This window comes from Passer domesticus, chromosome 8 (assembly GCF_036417665.1).
Source record: "Passer domesticus isolate bPasDom1 chromosome 8, bPasDom1.hap1, whole genome shotgun sequence".
Lineage (NCBI taxonomy): Eukaryota > Metazoa > Chordata > Aves > Passeriformes > Passeridae > Passer > Passer domesticus.
Window position 1 is genome coordinate 42,524,236 of NC_087481.1, and position 13,022 is coordinate 42,537,257.

Below are 13,022 nucleotides of genomic sequence, written 5' to 3' on the forward strand. Positions count from 1 at the left end.
AGTGCTCTACTGCAGTGTCTTCAGTAAAGCATTGCTGTCAAGAATACTGGACAAATACAAGGTAAGAATTTTTTTTTTTTTTTTGTAGGTAGGTAATTCTCTCCACATTCTCCAAGTATTATTATTGTCTGAATGTTTTTGAATCCATTTTCAGCTGCATATTGCCTTTGCAAAGAGCAGGTGAAATACATGAAATAATTTAAATGTGAGTATTGTCTTTATGTGAACTGCATTGTAAAGGGGAATGTAGTGGGCTGTCCTGGCTGACACTTCTGTAGTGCTCAATTTGTGTGTAAGTTTTGCAAAGCTTTCCTTTAAGTCAGAAAATATCTTATTTTCTCTAGGGTATTTAGTTCTGTATCCTGATTTACGGCTCTTAGATGGTTTTACAATTAATTTATTTCTCTTCTAAGAAGTTTTCAGTATTGATCACACTAGTTCACCAACTTTCAAGTAATTTAACATAAATTTACAAACATTTTAGAACAGACATCTGTGTATTAAGGGATTAGAAAATACCTATGTATTATATTATACATATAAAATACCTATGTATTATATTTACTGTGTGGACTACAAACCTGCATGCCTCATACTGGTGGTTATTTCTGTCTGCTTAGGCTGTCATTCCCATTCATTTTCAGTAGTTCATTTTAGTTTAGTTGTTAAGTGTTTCCAAATACAGATGTGATTTAAATTCTGCAAAATTCCAAGCGGGCCATTTGTCAGTACCTTTGTCAGTTCAGGAAGGCAAAAACAAAGATTCAACATCTTAAACCATTTATTTTTTTTACAACATATACAAATATGGTTTATTCAAGTCAGCAGAGAGAAAACAGTCCAGGTGGAAAAGTCACTTTTAAAATTGTTCATTTTACATAGTTTCCAAACATAAAGACTGGCACATGGTGATGTTGCATTGTCAGAGTATTTTGATATGGTTGAAGAGGCAGAGGAAGACAACTGTACAAGTCATTCTGAAAGAGCTTATACATCTATTGGAGCAAAATCTATTACTGCTATTTAGTTTAATTTGCTAACTCTGCCAAATGTCTATCACTATTGAAGTTACAAAATTTTTATCACAGACAGGAAAAAATTGCCACCATTGGTACATTTAGTGGGCTACCCTAAAAGTAAACTGAGTTTTATAGTGGAATAGTAACAAACAGTGATTAAAAAACAGATGTTAATTGAAGCATTTGAGGAGCAGAACAGACAGGTGAGTTTCAGAAGCTGCAGACGTAGCCTGTAAAGCTACCAGCAAAATTTTCTCTTTTTGAAAATAAACTATGAATGCAAGAGAAAGTGTTCTTGAAATATTTGGATGCTTCTGTGTTGCAGTGTTTAATTCTCCAAAGCCTTGAGGTCTAGAAGCAGACACCTTCCTAAAAGCAGCTATTCAGACACCTCACCTAGTAATATTTGTAAGCAAGGAAAAAAGTGTCACTAGGCTTAAAAAACCAAAAACTGAGATAGTATTTTTTAGTGTTCTGACTGCTCCTGGTGGGGTCGGTGAGACAGAAGCAGGAAGCCTTTGGGCGGTGGAGGAAGCAGCTCCTGGAGTGCCCCAGTTCCCACAAGCAGAGAGCTCTGCACGCACACAGGAGCTGGCACTGCCCTGCTTCTGGCCCTTACAGGCACACACTGCAGGCACCACGTGCTGCACAGGAAAGGGTAAGAAACTGATAGAAAAGGAGCAGTTTTAAAATAGTACAGAATAAAAGACTTTTGTGTTTTCTGTCCAATAGGCAATAGAGCAGGAGAAGCAGATTTCCACCTGAAAAGTGTGCAGTGCAAGGCCTGCTACTGCTCAGAGACTGCATGGTTCTGGAAGATGTTGATTATTTACATTCCTTTCTTTCAAACTTTATCCTGGAAGCTGCTTCCTGTAAATAGTTTGTAATGTAAAAATAAATGTATTTTCCTAATTGATGTCCATACTCAGCCAGAAGCATGGAAAAAGACAAAGTTATTTTGTCAGTTTTGTCATAGGAATGTGTGACAGATTCCTGCAGAAATAAAATCTGTGGCTAAACAGAATAAACATTCCTATTAGCATAACAACTTAGCACATGAAAACTCTTTAACTGGGCTTTCACAAAAGTTAACAACTCCCCCTTGCTCTTTAATGCTTCAAGTGGTTTTGAATTTCCACTGCTTTGAACCAGCAAGAGGAAGGGCACTGCAATTCTTTCCCTAATTCACACCAAAGTGTATCATGTTTCACCAAGAAAAGTTTACCTGGATATTTACCAATACCTAAACTTTAAATTAAGTGATGCACGTACTTTAATGAAAAGACTGGAACAGGTTCATTAGCCTTACACAATTCCAGATGTCTACAGGCCTACAAAATAAGGGTTTCTAAATAAAAAGCCAAATATTTTGCTGATCTTTTTCACGGTAATAAACAGCGGACAGAGGAGATTTTGACTGTGATTGATGATGAAGATACTTACATTAATAAGCTATTCCCACAGCTAGAAAAATTCTGTTAGCAGAAATAGTGCAAAACTGCTGATTTTAAATGCCCACAAGACTTCAGGCTAGTGTTAGGCCTGTGGTGCACAATATGACATGACTACGGATGTCCCCTTTGCTTCCCCATGATTATTTTTTGCTTTTATATCTATGTGACAGAGAAGCACTAGTGGATGACAACAAGGATATAAGAACTTTCTGTGTTGAATCCAGCTAATTAGCAAGGTATCTGCCAGCCTACTGTGATAATTACTACAGGCAATATTAAGAATTTTCAGAGCTGCTAAAGATAAAAAACCCAAAAAAACACACCAACAAAAAGAAAAAGCTAAACAGGTAGGGGCACACTACAGGACAATAAGCGTTGTTTTTAAAATGCCACAAAAACACCAAAAGGAAAAATTTCTCAGTGACATCAAACTGTGTTAAAATAACAGAGAGAATGAAGGTAACATTTTAAAAAATTTGCATTAGTTGAACTGTGCAGCAGGTTGATGTATTTCCCAGTAATTCCAAAGTATTCCAAAGCAAACTATGCATATAGAACTATATGTAAATTGTCACTTCTTAACATTTTGCTCAGGCTCAGTCTTTTCCTTGGGCAGGATGGAGAGGAGCACGTGTCCCTCACAGTGGCTGCTACTGTTGGACCTGGTAAGGAGTGACAGGCTGAGCTGGTTGGGGGTCATGTTGCTGATTTGTAAAATGCTGATTTGGTACATAAGTTCAAAACTTAACTTTTGTGAAAGATGAGCAGTGGGAAGTGCATGGCCTCTGTGAGGACATGCCACTGAGAAATCGGACTTTTTTGTATGTCTGTGGTTATTTTTTCTGAAAGCTGGAAGTGACCTCAAGAGGGCACTTTTTTGCTTTGGTAAGTGGCTACTTCATAAGCATTTTCTGTAGTGTATAGTGAAAGACTTCAGAGTTTCTGGTGACAGAATGCAGGGTCTGTCTGCTTGTTTATATGCCAGTTAATAACTTTTATTTTCTTTTATTTCATTTTCTTATTCAGCATGGGGGGGGGGGCATTAGCTGTCATGAGACTACTGCCTGTAACTTCTTTCCTCTAGTGAAACAAAAACGTGCAGAGCAGTTTGTTCCCCACAGACACATTTCTTGTGGGAGATCAAAGGGATGGCTGATGGCAGCAGTTGTTTAATTTGTGCCCCGGTAATGGATTATTTTAAACAACTAAACATATCAGTAACTCCCATGGAGGAAAAAAAAAAAGAGACTACCATAACTAACTTTGATAACAAAAGATGAATTCAGCACACGTAAAACTTCACAACAGTGTTTCTATGTAAACAGAATTGTCAAGAGTTAGAGTGTAAAGTTCTTTATACTCTCTGGGTTTAACAGACAAGTAAAAAGACAGTTCCTGACTATATGGAAAAATGTGGTTTGAATTTGAAATTTTGAAATGTTAATTACACTTATCAATGCATTGTTTGAATTTGGTCAGTACTGGGTACTAAACATCTTGTGCTGAAAAGAAAGAACCAGAAAAGTTCTAATACTTTTTTCCTCTAAATCCAGAGAAAGATAAAAAAATCTGCATTTTCTAAAAAGTAGTATATGATAAATATACTATACAATGGCATGTACTTTGAAACATGGTAATAAATATTCTTTCTTTAAACACAAGCCTGGAAAACTAAAATTTATAAGAAGAAAATGTTGTTCCTTGCCAAGGTCTCACTACCAGTAAGGAGTACTCAGCTATTGTACACTATTTTGTTAATGTAGCTAAACCATAAATAATTTTGAGTGTTTCGTGTATATTCACCAAAGTTAAACAGATATGCAAAGGAAGTTACAGTATATTTAAATCTCTTTACAATCACTTAACACAGTGTTTAACAGTAATCATCAGGTAAAAGTGCGTTATTTTAATATAATACACATAAAAAACCACTCTGGTTCTCTGCCTTCTGATTCCTTAGAGGCAACAAGCTAAAATTATCTTTTGTTTAAAAAGGGGAGGGTGATGACACGTGTTTGTTTACAACATACAGTCCAAGAAAACTTCTCCATCCGCCTATGGAGAATCTGCAGATGTGAAGAAACAGGAAGAGAGGAATCTTCCAAGAGCTGACAGGCATCTTTCCCATCTACAGAATCCCATTTAGGATTCCCAGAGTCTGGATGTCAATCCAGCAGCATTGCCTGGATTAAGCATCTGTAGCACAGGGCACACAGTTCCGACCAGTTCAGTCCACAGCTGGATCCTTCAAAGGCACTGCAGAAGGATTCAGTCATGTAAATTCCACATTGGGGTTTCAGAAAAAAAAAAAGGAAAAAAACCCAAGAAAACACAACAAAACAAAACCCCAGCAAAACAAAAACCCAACCAAATGCAGAAGAGAGAAAGTGGCTCTGATTTTCCCAAAATTTACTTTGCTTTCCTTGAATTCAGATTGTTTTAATACATTATAGCAGCCTAGAAATAAACTATGAAATTAATCCCTTCCTATTTGAAATACCTTGCAAATGAAAACAAGATGAACAACAAATGAAATCACAGAAGTGATTGAATTCTCTTAATTTAGTGACTTAGCAGCAGCATTACAGTGCATGTCAAATAATGCTTTAATAATTAGATGTATACAGAAAAAAAAAAGTCATCTTAAATTTGCCATCTGTGAGGTGGGATTATCAACACTGAAAAAGGTTTCTTCTTCATTTGCAGAGAGCTGCAACTTCCCAGCTGCTGTCACAGTGCTGCAGTAGCACTGTGCAAGTGTCTGGTTAGTGTACAGTGCTGGGCAAGTGGCACTTACTATCTCCATATAAATGGGACATTCTTTGTTGTGTATTTCAGTTGTTTGAAGTCAAGCAAGATGGAAGAAACTGAAGAGATACAGAAAGGATAGTGTAAATGTTTAAACATTTCTGGCAACATTTCCAGAGACAGAAATTAACACTATAAACTTGTGCTAGCTAAAAAAGAGATCACCAATCCTGATGATTTTATTATCTGGACATAACAAAAAACAATAAAAGCTCTACTGCTCACTTCCATTTGCTGTGGCCCAGAGCAAAAGAGCAACAGAACATTGCTATTTAAGCACAGTTGTTGATAAAAATGAGTACTGCAAAATCAACTGGGATGCAACATTTTGGGTTAAATGGACAGAGAAAGTGGGTGAAACTCCACCATTCTGGTTCACTCGGAGACCTTCCTGATGTCGTGGTGCCTGTGCACACCAGTGCATGAGGAGGCTTTTATGGATCCTTCTGTCAGTCCTTGTACCTCACTTGGTTTGCTCAGCTACAGCTTGGAAGCAGGAATCCTCTGAGGATGCTGCACTGAAAGCTGGGCTGGATGTCTCATACCTGAGCAGGGCGTGCCGTGGCAGCAGCTGGCACTATTCCATGATGTCACTGAAGGCCAGGGCGCAGGCGGCTCTGTCCTCCCTGCCCTGGGGACTGTCCGACAGCGCGGGCGACACCACGCCCCGGTACTGCTTACTTGACTTGGTCAGCTTCTTCAGCTCACTGGTGAAGGAGATGCCTTTCCTCTTGTCATCTCGTGCTGCCTGTAAAAATTCAAACAGATCACAGAGGTGGTTAAACAGCTGCTTGTTGGCTGGGAATAAGGAATGAATATGAAAACACCTGACATACTGCTGAGCAGGTCTCCCTTTAGGAATTCAGTACGGCTGTGCTTTCATCCAGGCACTTCCTTCTGATTGTTCTGAATAAATTAATTAAAAATTATGCATTGTTAAAGATATGTTTAGCAAATGTTGTAATCTGTGCTTATAATAGAGTTACTTTAAAGCAACAGCAGCTGTGTATTGGTGGTGTTTGCTGGAAAGGAGAATGCAGCTCCTTCTCCCAGCCAGCATGTATCTCACTCCTGCCATTTTTTGAAGCCTGAGATAAAGCAACAGAACAACTTTTTCACTGGCCAGGAATAAAGGGGACTTTATTCCAGCAGCTTTTAAGTTCTGCCCATTTGAATGGTCCTTTATTATGACAGGGACATGGCATGCACAGCCAGAAGGTTTTGAGAAACAGAAAGCTGGTAGCAGATAAAGGTTGCTCTGGATTTGCAGGCGGTGAGGGAATCGTATTGCTGAATGTAACTGATGCAGTTTTGCAAAGGAATATGTAAGGGAGGTTCAGAGAAAAGAGGAAAATTGCTTTTTTCTGTAGTCTGTTCTCTCCACCTGCCAGTTGTGTCTGCCTTGCATGGAAAGCAGGCTCCCATTAAGCTGACCACACACCATCTCTAACATCTGCTGCAAAGTATTGCATCTTTTACCTGAACCTGTTCTTTGAGCTTAAGGATAAATTTTCCTGCTCCCTTCCACTTGCTTTGGGCCTGAAACACACACTCTTGATCAGAGAGAATCCTCTGAGATGGTTTAGATGTTGAAGACTTTTTGTTTGCTGGCTCTTTAGTCACCTCTTCCAAGAGCACATAATCACTTGGGTTTGGATTGCTCAAAATGCTGTAGGAGTATTTGGCTTTGCAGAGAGTCTGTTTAAAAGCAGAAAAACAAAACAAAAAAGGCACTCCCTCAGATTCAGGTTACTAAACCAATTCCTCAGCTAGTGCTGAGAACAAATCCCACTGCAGCTTGTTTGAAACCAGCCTCCAGCCCACATGCTGAGGTGGCACACGCCCTTACCTGCTGTATGACATCCTGAGCCGTGCTGAGGCGCGGAGCTTTGATCACGGTGCGTGGTTGCTCTGGGGAGACATCGTGTACCTGAACAAAGAAGCTGTCATCCTCAGAGCTGATGGCTGCTTCTTCCTTTGCTTCTTGAAAGACATTTCTCTCATTTAAATTCTACAGAGAAAATGACAGACAAATTCATTTACTTAAGAGAGGTAACTAATAGCTGATGGTCACACAAGGGTTTTATTACATGGAAATTGGAGACTGCGGTTGCCTCGGCTCCATTTTGTTAAATGCATTATAAGAAAGGTTTGACAAGCCACTATTGCTAGTAATAATAATAATAATAATAATAATAATAATAATAATAATAATAATGATGCTAGTAAATATCCATGTTTTCTAAAATCGATACCTGAAATACCTTTCATAGTAGGTGAGGAATGGAGATGTTTGCATAGCATCCCATTTCACAAAATGGTCCCTTAAATCCTTCCCTTATGTATATAAAATGTTTTGTCATGTAATGGTGCCAGTATGATGGGAGATGGTAGAAAGGGTTCTTTTCTTTCCTGTCCCTGCACTAAAGCCAAAAGAATTTAGAGAGCCAGAATCTGAATGAACATTTTCCTGTGGGGTGGAGCAAGAGGAAGGCTGCATGTTTCTCTCTCCCTTTTCAATGACTACTGCAGATTTTAGACAATTCCTCCTTGAACCTTCTCTCAGAGAATGCATTTCTGTCCAGAGCATTGGAACACTTGGAACACAGCTTGGATTCATAAGCTGCAAATATGGGCTGTGTATTGCACCTGTCACTGGACCTGCTCCTTGTTTTTCCAGGCAGATTTGCAGCTTCGTTCCAAGCTCTGCGGTGCTGCTGTCTGCAGAAAGGCTCAAAATTACAAATAATGCTTTGAGGTACTCACATAACAGGACAGAACAACAGCATAATTTTCATACATGCTAAGGCAGATTTTTACCCATTTTCTGAAGGAATGGGGCTTGGCAGGACACGTGGCAGCATACACTGACAGAGGCAGGGGCTGCAGTCAGTGGAATTCTGTAGGCTACTGTTTCCACAAACAAATTTCTACCTTTTTCATTTTTGTTCCAAAGATTAGATATAAAGGAAACCAAATTGTGGACTTGTGTAAAATAATAGCAAGTTGTCAAATTGAAGCTTTATCAAAAGTTCTGTGAAAAGAACCAAAAATACATACATAGATACATACATATATATATATATATATATATATATATGTAAAATCTGTGTACTAAGCAAGCATTTTTATTTGCCTAACTGACCAAAGAAAGTGCCTCTGAAAATGGGATCATTAAGTGTCTTTCTCCTGCTTTTTTTGTCTCTGTCTCACAAGCCAGGGCACTAGCATATTTTATGCTGTAGATGCTTTGCTCATAGTGTAAACTGAAGTAATCTTCCTCCTTTAAATTAAAAGAAATCACCTATTTAATTATTTTAGCCTATAATTGACAATTTAATAATCCTTTGAGGCTTTTAGACTTATTCTTTAATATTAAAATTATGTCTAGCTTTTTTAGATCAATGATAAATTGCTGCCATCTAAATTGACGGTGGTTTTCTGGAGTTCTGCTATCTATGGTATTAACTATTATCTTTATATTAACTTCCTATCATGGCATAATCTAGATTTGCATTAAGTTAGAACTATCACTCCAAACTGAGTTACTGAACTGGTGACTGAGGCATAATGAATAAACACCATACAGCTGATACTGGAGCTCAGGGAGGTCCAGTTGGTGTCACACAGGTGTATAAATTTGTGCTTCTCACTCAAGAGTTAAGTTTGTTTTTAAATAATGCACACAGCATTGACATCACTAACCAAGTAGTGAAACAAATACTGCACCCTTTTGTTTCATGGTCCTAAGAGCTATTTTTAGCTACTTTTGTAAATAGTAATTTATCTAAAACAGACTTACTTCCTCTCGAGTTTTAAAGATAATTCTTCCAACATATCCTTCTTCTGGGAACCAACTGTTTAAAAGCTGCACTAGCCCTTCTTCAGGACCAATCACTCTCTGGAATGGTGGCTTTCTGCATTCACTCTTTTCTTTTGATATAAAACTCTTCTCTTCCATCAGAAAATAGTCTGCAGCGCATGACTCGGTGCCTTTTATGGTAGCCAAGAGCTAAGACAGACAACACACAACAATTAGAATGCTAAATATAAACACTGCATAATTAGTAGTTATAAATGAGAATGAATAAGGAAGCTTTAAGAATCAGTAACTATTCTGACAGTGCAGGCAGAATTTCTGATGTGCTATTTATTATTCAGATATTTTACTCCAGGGTAATGTCCTGTTCTCTTTAGCCCAGCCAAGCAGTTCAACTATTCCAGACAAGGCAGTACTATTTAAGCTTATTTCGGTCCCTTCTGGCTCGCCAGAAAATTTATTCATAATCCCAGGACAGTACAGTCTTTTCCCACTGCTAGAATAACAATCCCTGCTGAGTTAACTGGTTTTTCTACTCATGAACTTCGCCCTCTAACTTTTACTCTCTGTTCCTATGGTGCTTCAGTTCAAAGAATTGTGCAGAAATGTTTGCCCTTGGTGTAAGGAGAACCCACTGCACCCATTGATTAGAGAGATTGTTTTTCTCATCTGCATATGCCCAAATTTTAAAATAGGGAATATGTTCTAAGATTATAAACCCATTCTCTGAAGCCAAGATTGGGAAAATTCCACTGCTTATATTCTGTGTTTGTTGCGTAATTAATTCCACAGCAATGCATTTCTAACAGCCCCCTTGCTGTGACGAATGAACTACAACAACCCTGTGTGTGAGAAATGTAGGGAGACAGAGGTCCAGCAGGATGTTAGTGTGGATTCTGCCAATGAAGAGTCTGCAGTTCAGCAGGAAGCTCACCTGATGGAGCAGCTGTGCAGCCGTGGTCCCCGCACTTACACTGAAAACAGTGAAAGGCTCTGGGCCTGGAATTCCATGAACTGTCACTTTGTAAGTCATGGCAGCTTTCCTTTCTCCCACGCTGAACAACTGTTCAGACAACATTCAACAGGTTACTGGATGTTTTTACACAGGCATGTTATTTCTAGGCTGCTTAAAAGAAACAAGCTGTGAGGGCGTTGACAAAGCAAAGCTGTTCAGCTCATACACAGCTCTTCCTTCCATTACAGATCAAGGCATCTAAAAACCCCAACAAACCCTCCAAAAGCCTCCATCGTGTCTTGAAGCTGAAGAGAAAAAGGAAGTTTTCCAGAGGGAATACATAAACCACCACTGGACAAAGGGCCAACCTCCACCACTCATTCCCCATTCTAGCTGAGCTCAAATATTTGGATGCAGCACACAGATTACTGGACGAAAAGCGATAGCTTTGTTTTAACCTCCAAACTATTCTTCCTTTCTACCCAAGTAATTCACCAAGATACAAGTCTGGCATGTACTCACAGGAGGTAATATCTGCAACACATCTGCTGCATACACAGGAGCTCAGAAGGAGCTGACACTTTAGGAGTCAGCAAAATTATAAAATACGTGTTTAAAGTTGCCAAAACACAAGTAACCCAGGTAACCTTACAGTAAGGGCTTTTAAACAAAAATCACATCTATGCATGCATATTTTTAGACATACAGATACCTGTACATATGTATATATATTTGCACATATAAACATATGTATGTGCACACACATATGTAAATCTATATGTATTTATGGAAATACAGAGCTCATCTTTTCTTGTAACAGAAATCAATTTTACTGTCATTATTTCCAACTTGTTGGTAATTTGCATCTTCCTTTTTTTTTTGGTCTCAAATGCTTTGTTTACAATTCATGCATGAAGGAATGCATGAGGCTGCACTGAACCTTACTGCTTGTCCACATTCCCCCAACTGAGGAGCACATTTCTTATTCTATACCTAGATACAGCAGAGGAGCCAGACTTTGAAAAGATTTACCTTCCCACAGTTTTATCCAGGTGGGATAACCTTACTTCCACCAAAGCAAAAAAAAAAAAAAAAAGGTAATTCACACACACAAACAAAAAATAAATTACCATAGATGCAGGTAGAGTGTTTCCAGAGGGACTTTCTTCCATTCTCCGACTGTTTATGAACAAACTGGAAATTTCTAATGTTTCATTGTGTAGGTTATGGAGTTGGACATGTCTGTAGCCTAAAGAGGAAAAATTCTTCTCTAAATACTTTGCCACATCCTAGGACACAAGTCTCATAAATGTAAACCTCAAATTTACTGTTTTTATAGCTGCACTTTGCCACACAGGTAGGATTTGAAGCACTCTAATAACACTGCATTAACACTGTACAACAGGGTAACACATCCCACTGCTGAGTGGCTCATAGAGCAACCTGCCTTTGTTTTACCGTAATATTCAATATAGTCATACATAAAATATCTGAACATCAGAACATGAATGAAGCAAGGTCAAATTCTCATTGGAAAACATATGTGTATGACCAAATCTCCTCACATGCCAACCCAGACATTGTGTGACATTAAAGTGGCACAAAGCAAGTGTAGAAGAGTTACTGGCAACATGGAAACTCTCTCCCCCAGGTGTCACAGTGATGTTTCCTGTCTCTCAGTTTTTTCCACCCTTTCTCCAACTCCCCTGCAGCCATGGCTGTGAGAAGTACAATTTCCCTCTGCACAGTGATCAGCTGTTGAAGCAGTTTCTTGGGCAAAGGACAAGGCAGGAGTGAAAGCCCTCCAAGCTTCCTAAGGGAGCAGCCAGTCCCTTGGTGGTGAACACAGCCCCAGGAGCACCCTCAGCATGGGAGCAGGTGTGTACCACATGGCCCAGCCTCCACAGCAGCACAGCATCGGACTTGCTACGAGCCACTGGGGCGGCTGCCAGCTCCCTGGAGTCTCAGATCAGCACTGCACTGCCAGGCCGTGCTGTGCTGTCTGGTATTTGCTCTCTGTCTCCTCTACAAAAATGCAACTGATGAAAAATTTCTCTCTGGAAGGATTCAGCCCAGGAACCCACCGGACCATTTTGGCTTAGGGTGCCACCACGAGCGCACCGTACCTCTCTTCAGCGCTTTCAGGGGAATGATCCTCTGGGCTGTTACAGCTGAGCAGTTATTTTCAACAACCGCAAAGCGCAGGAAGACCAGATCTTCGAAGTGGACGCGGAAAAGGAACTGCTCGTTCCACATGGGGTTGAGCGTGTTGCGGTGGATGGGCTTCGTGCGGAAGTGGCAGCTGTCCAGGGGCATCCCCAGCACGTCGATCTCGATGCAGGGGCTGCCTGTGCTGTTGCTGGGGCAAACGTTCTGGCCAGACACAATCTGCAGCCGAGGAGCACAGAGAGCAATTAGTGCAGTAATCCCTCTGCCGTCATCATCCGGAGCTAAATGCTGCTTGGCACGTCCCTGAGCACAGCTTTACGACACTCACTTTTGTGATTGCCAGGGCACTAAGTTCAAAAGCAGAGCTCCCTCAACCATCCCAGATCCCCAACACCACTGCTATGGTAACTTTCCTCTAAAAAAATACACTATTCAACTGTTCAAGGCATCTGAACATTAATCCAGAATGAATGGACCAGTAATGTAGTCAAAAAATATCACATTTTCTTCTCCATCACTCTGGGGTGATGGCACTGAGCTCTGGCTTGCTTTGGCATGCACAACACAAGAATTAAGTGTGCAATTACCACAGCTGGGAAAATTCTGATTCTTGTGAGTTTTACTTTTCTGACACATTTCCTGGAATGGACTAGCTTCTGAGACTACATTTTCTTGGCCACAAATCCATGAATTATATATCTTATTATATGACTTTCAAAAAATATTTTTTCAAGATTTCAGTACAGCTTTTCACAATGGCTTTTTGTGCAGCTTTTCAAGTATTCACAAATGTGTAG

At 39.6% G+C, this 13,022-nt stretch overlaps 1 protein-coding gene across 5 annotated transcripts in view; it reads right to left on the reverse strand.

The window, feature by feature from the left end:
- Positions 1 to 1,026: 1,026 nt before the first annotated feature.
- Positions 1,027 to 13,022, reverse strand: part of PLCE1 (phospholipase C epsilon 1) — a 138,655-nt gene continuing 126,659 nt past the window's right edge. For all 5 annotated transcript variants that reach the window (XM_064430854.1, XM_064430853.1, XM_064430852.1 and 2 more), the window contains 8 exons: positions 12,183 to 12,444; positions 11,187 to 11,305; positions 10,036 to 10,164; positions 9,084 to 9,293; positions 7,131 to 7,292; positions 6,761 to 6,979; positions 5,827 to 6,029; positions 1,027 to 4,729 (listed from right to left, as the gene is read on the reverse strand). In XM_064430854.1, coding sequence (XP_064286924.1) covers positions 5,859 to 6,029; positions 6,761 to 6,979; positions 7,131 to 7,292; positions 9,084 to 9,293; positions 10,036 to 10,164; positions 11,187 to 11,305; positions 12,183 to 12,444 — 1,272 coding nt within the window. In that variant the 3' untranslated portion in view covers positions 1,027 to 4,729; positions 5,827 to 5,858. The remainder of the gene's footprint in view (positions 4,730 to 5,826; positions 6,030 to 6,760; positions 6,980 to 7,130; positions 7,293 to 9,083; positions 9,294 to 10,035; positions 10,165 to 11,186; positions 11,306 to 12,182; positions 12,445 to 13,022) is intronic.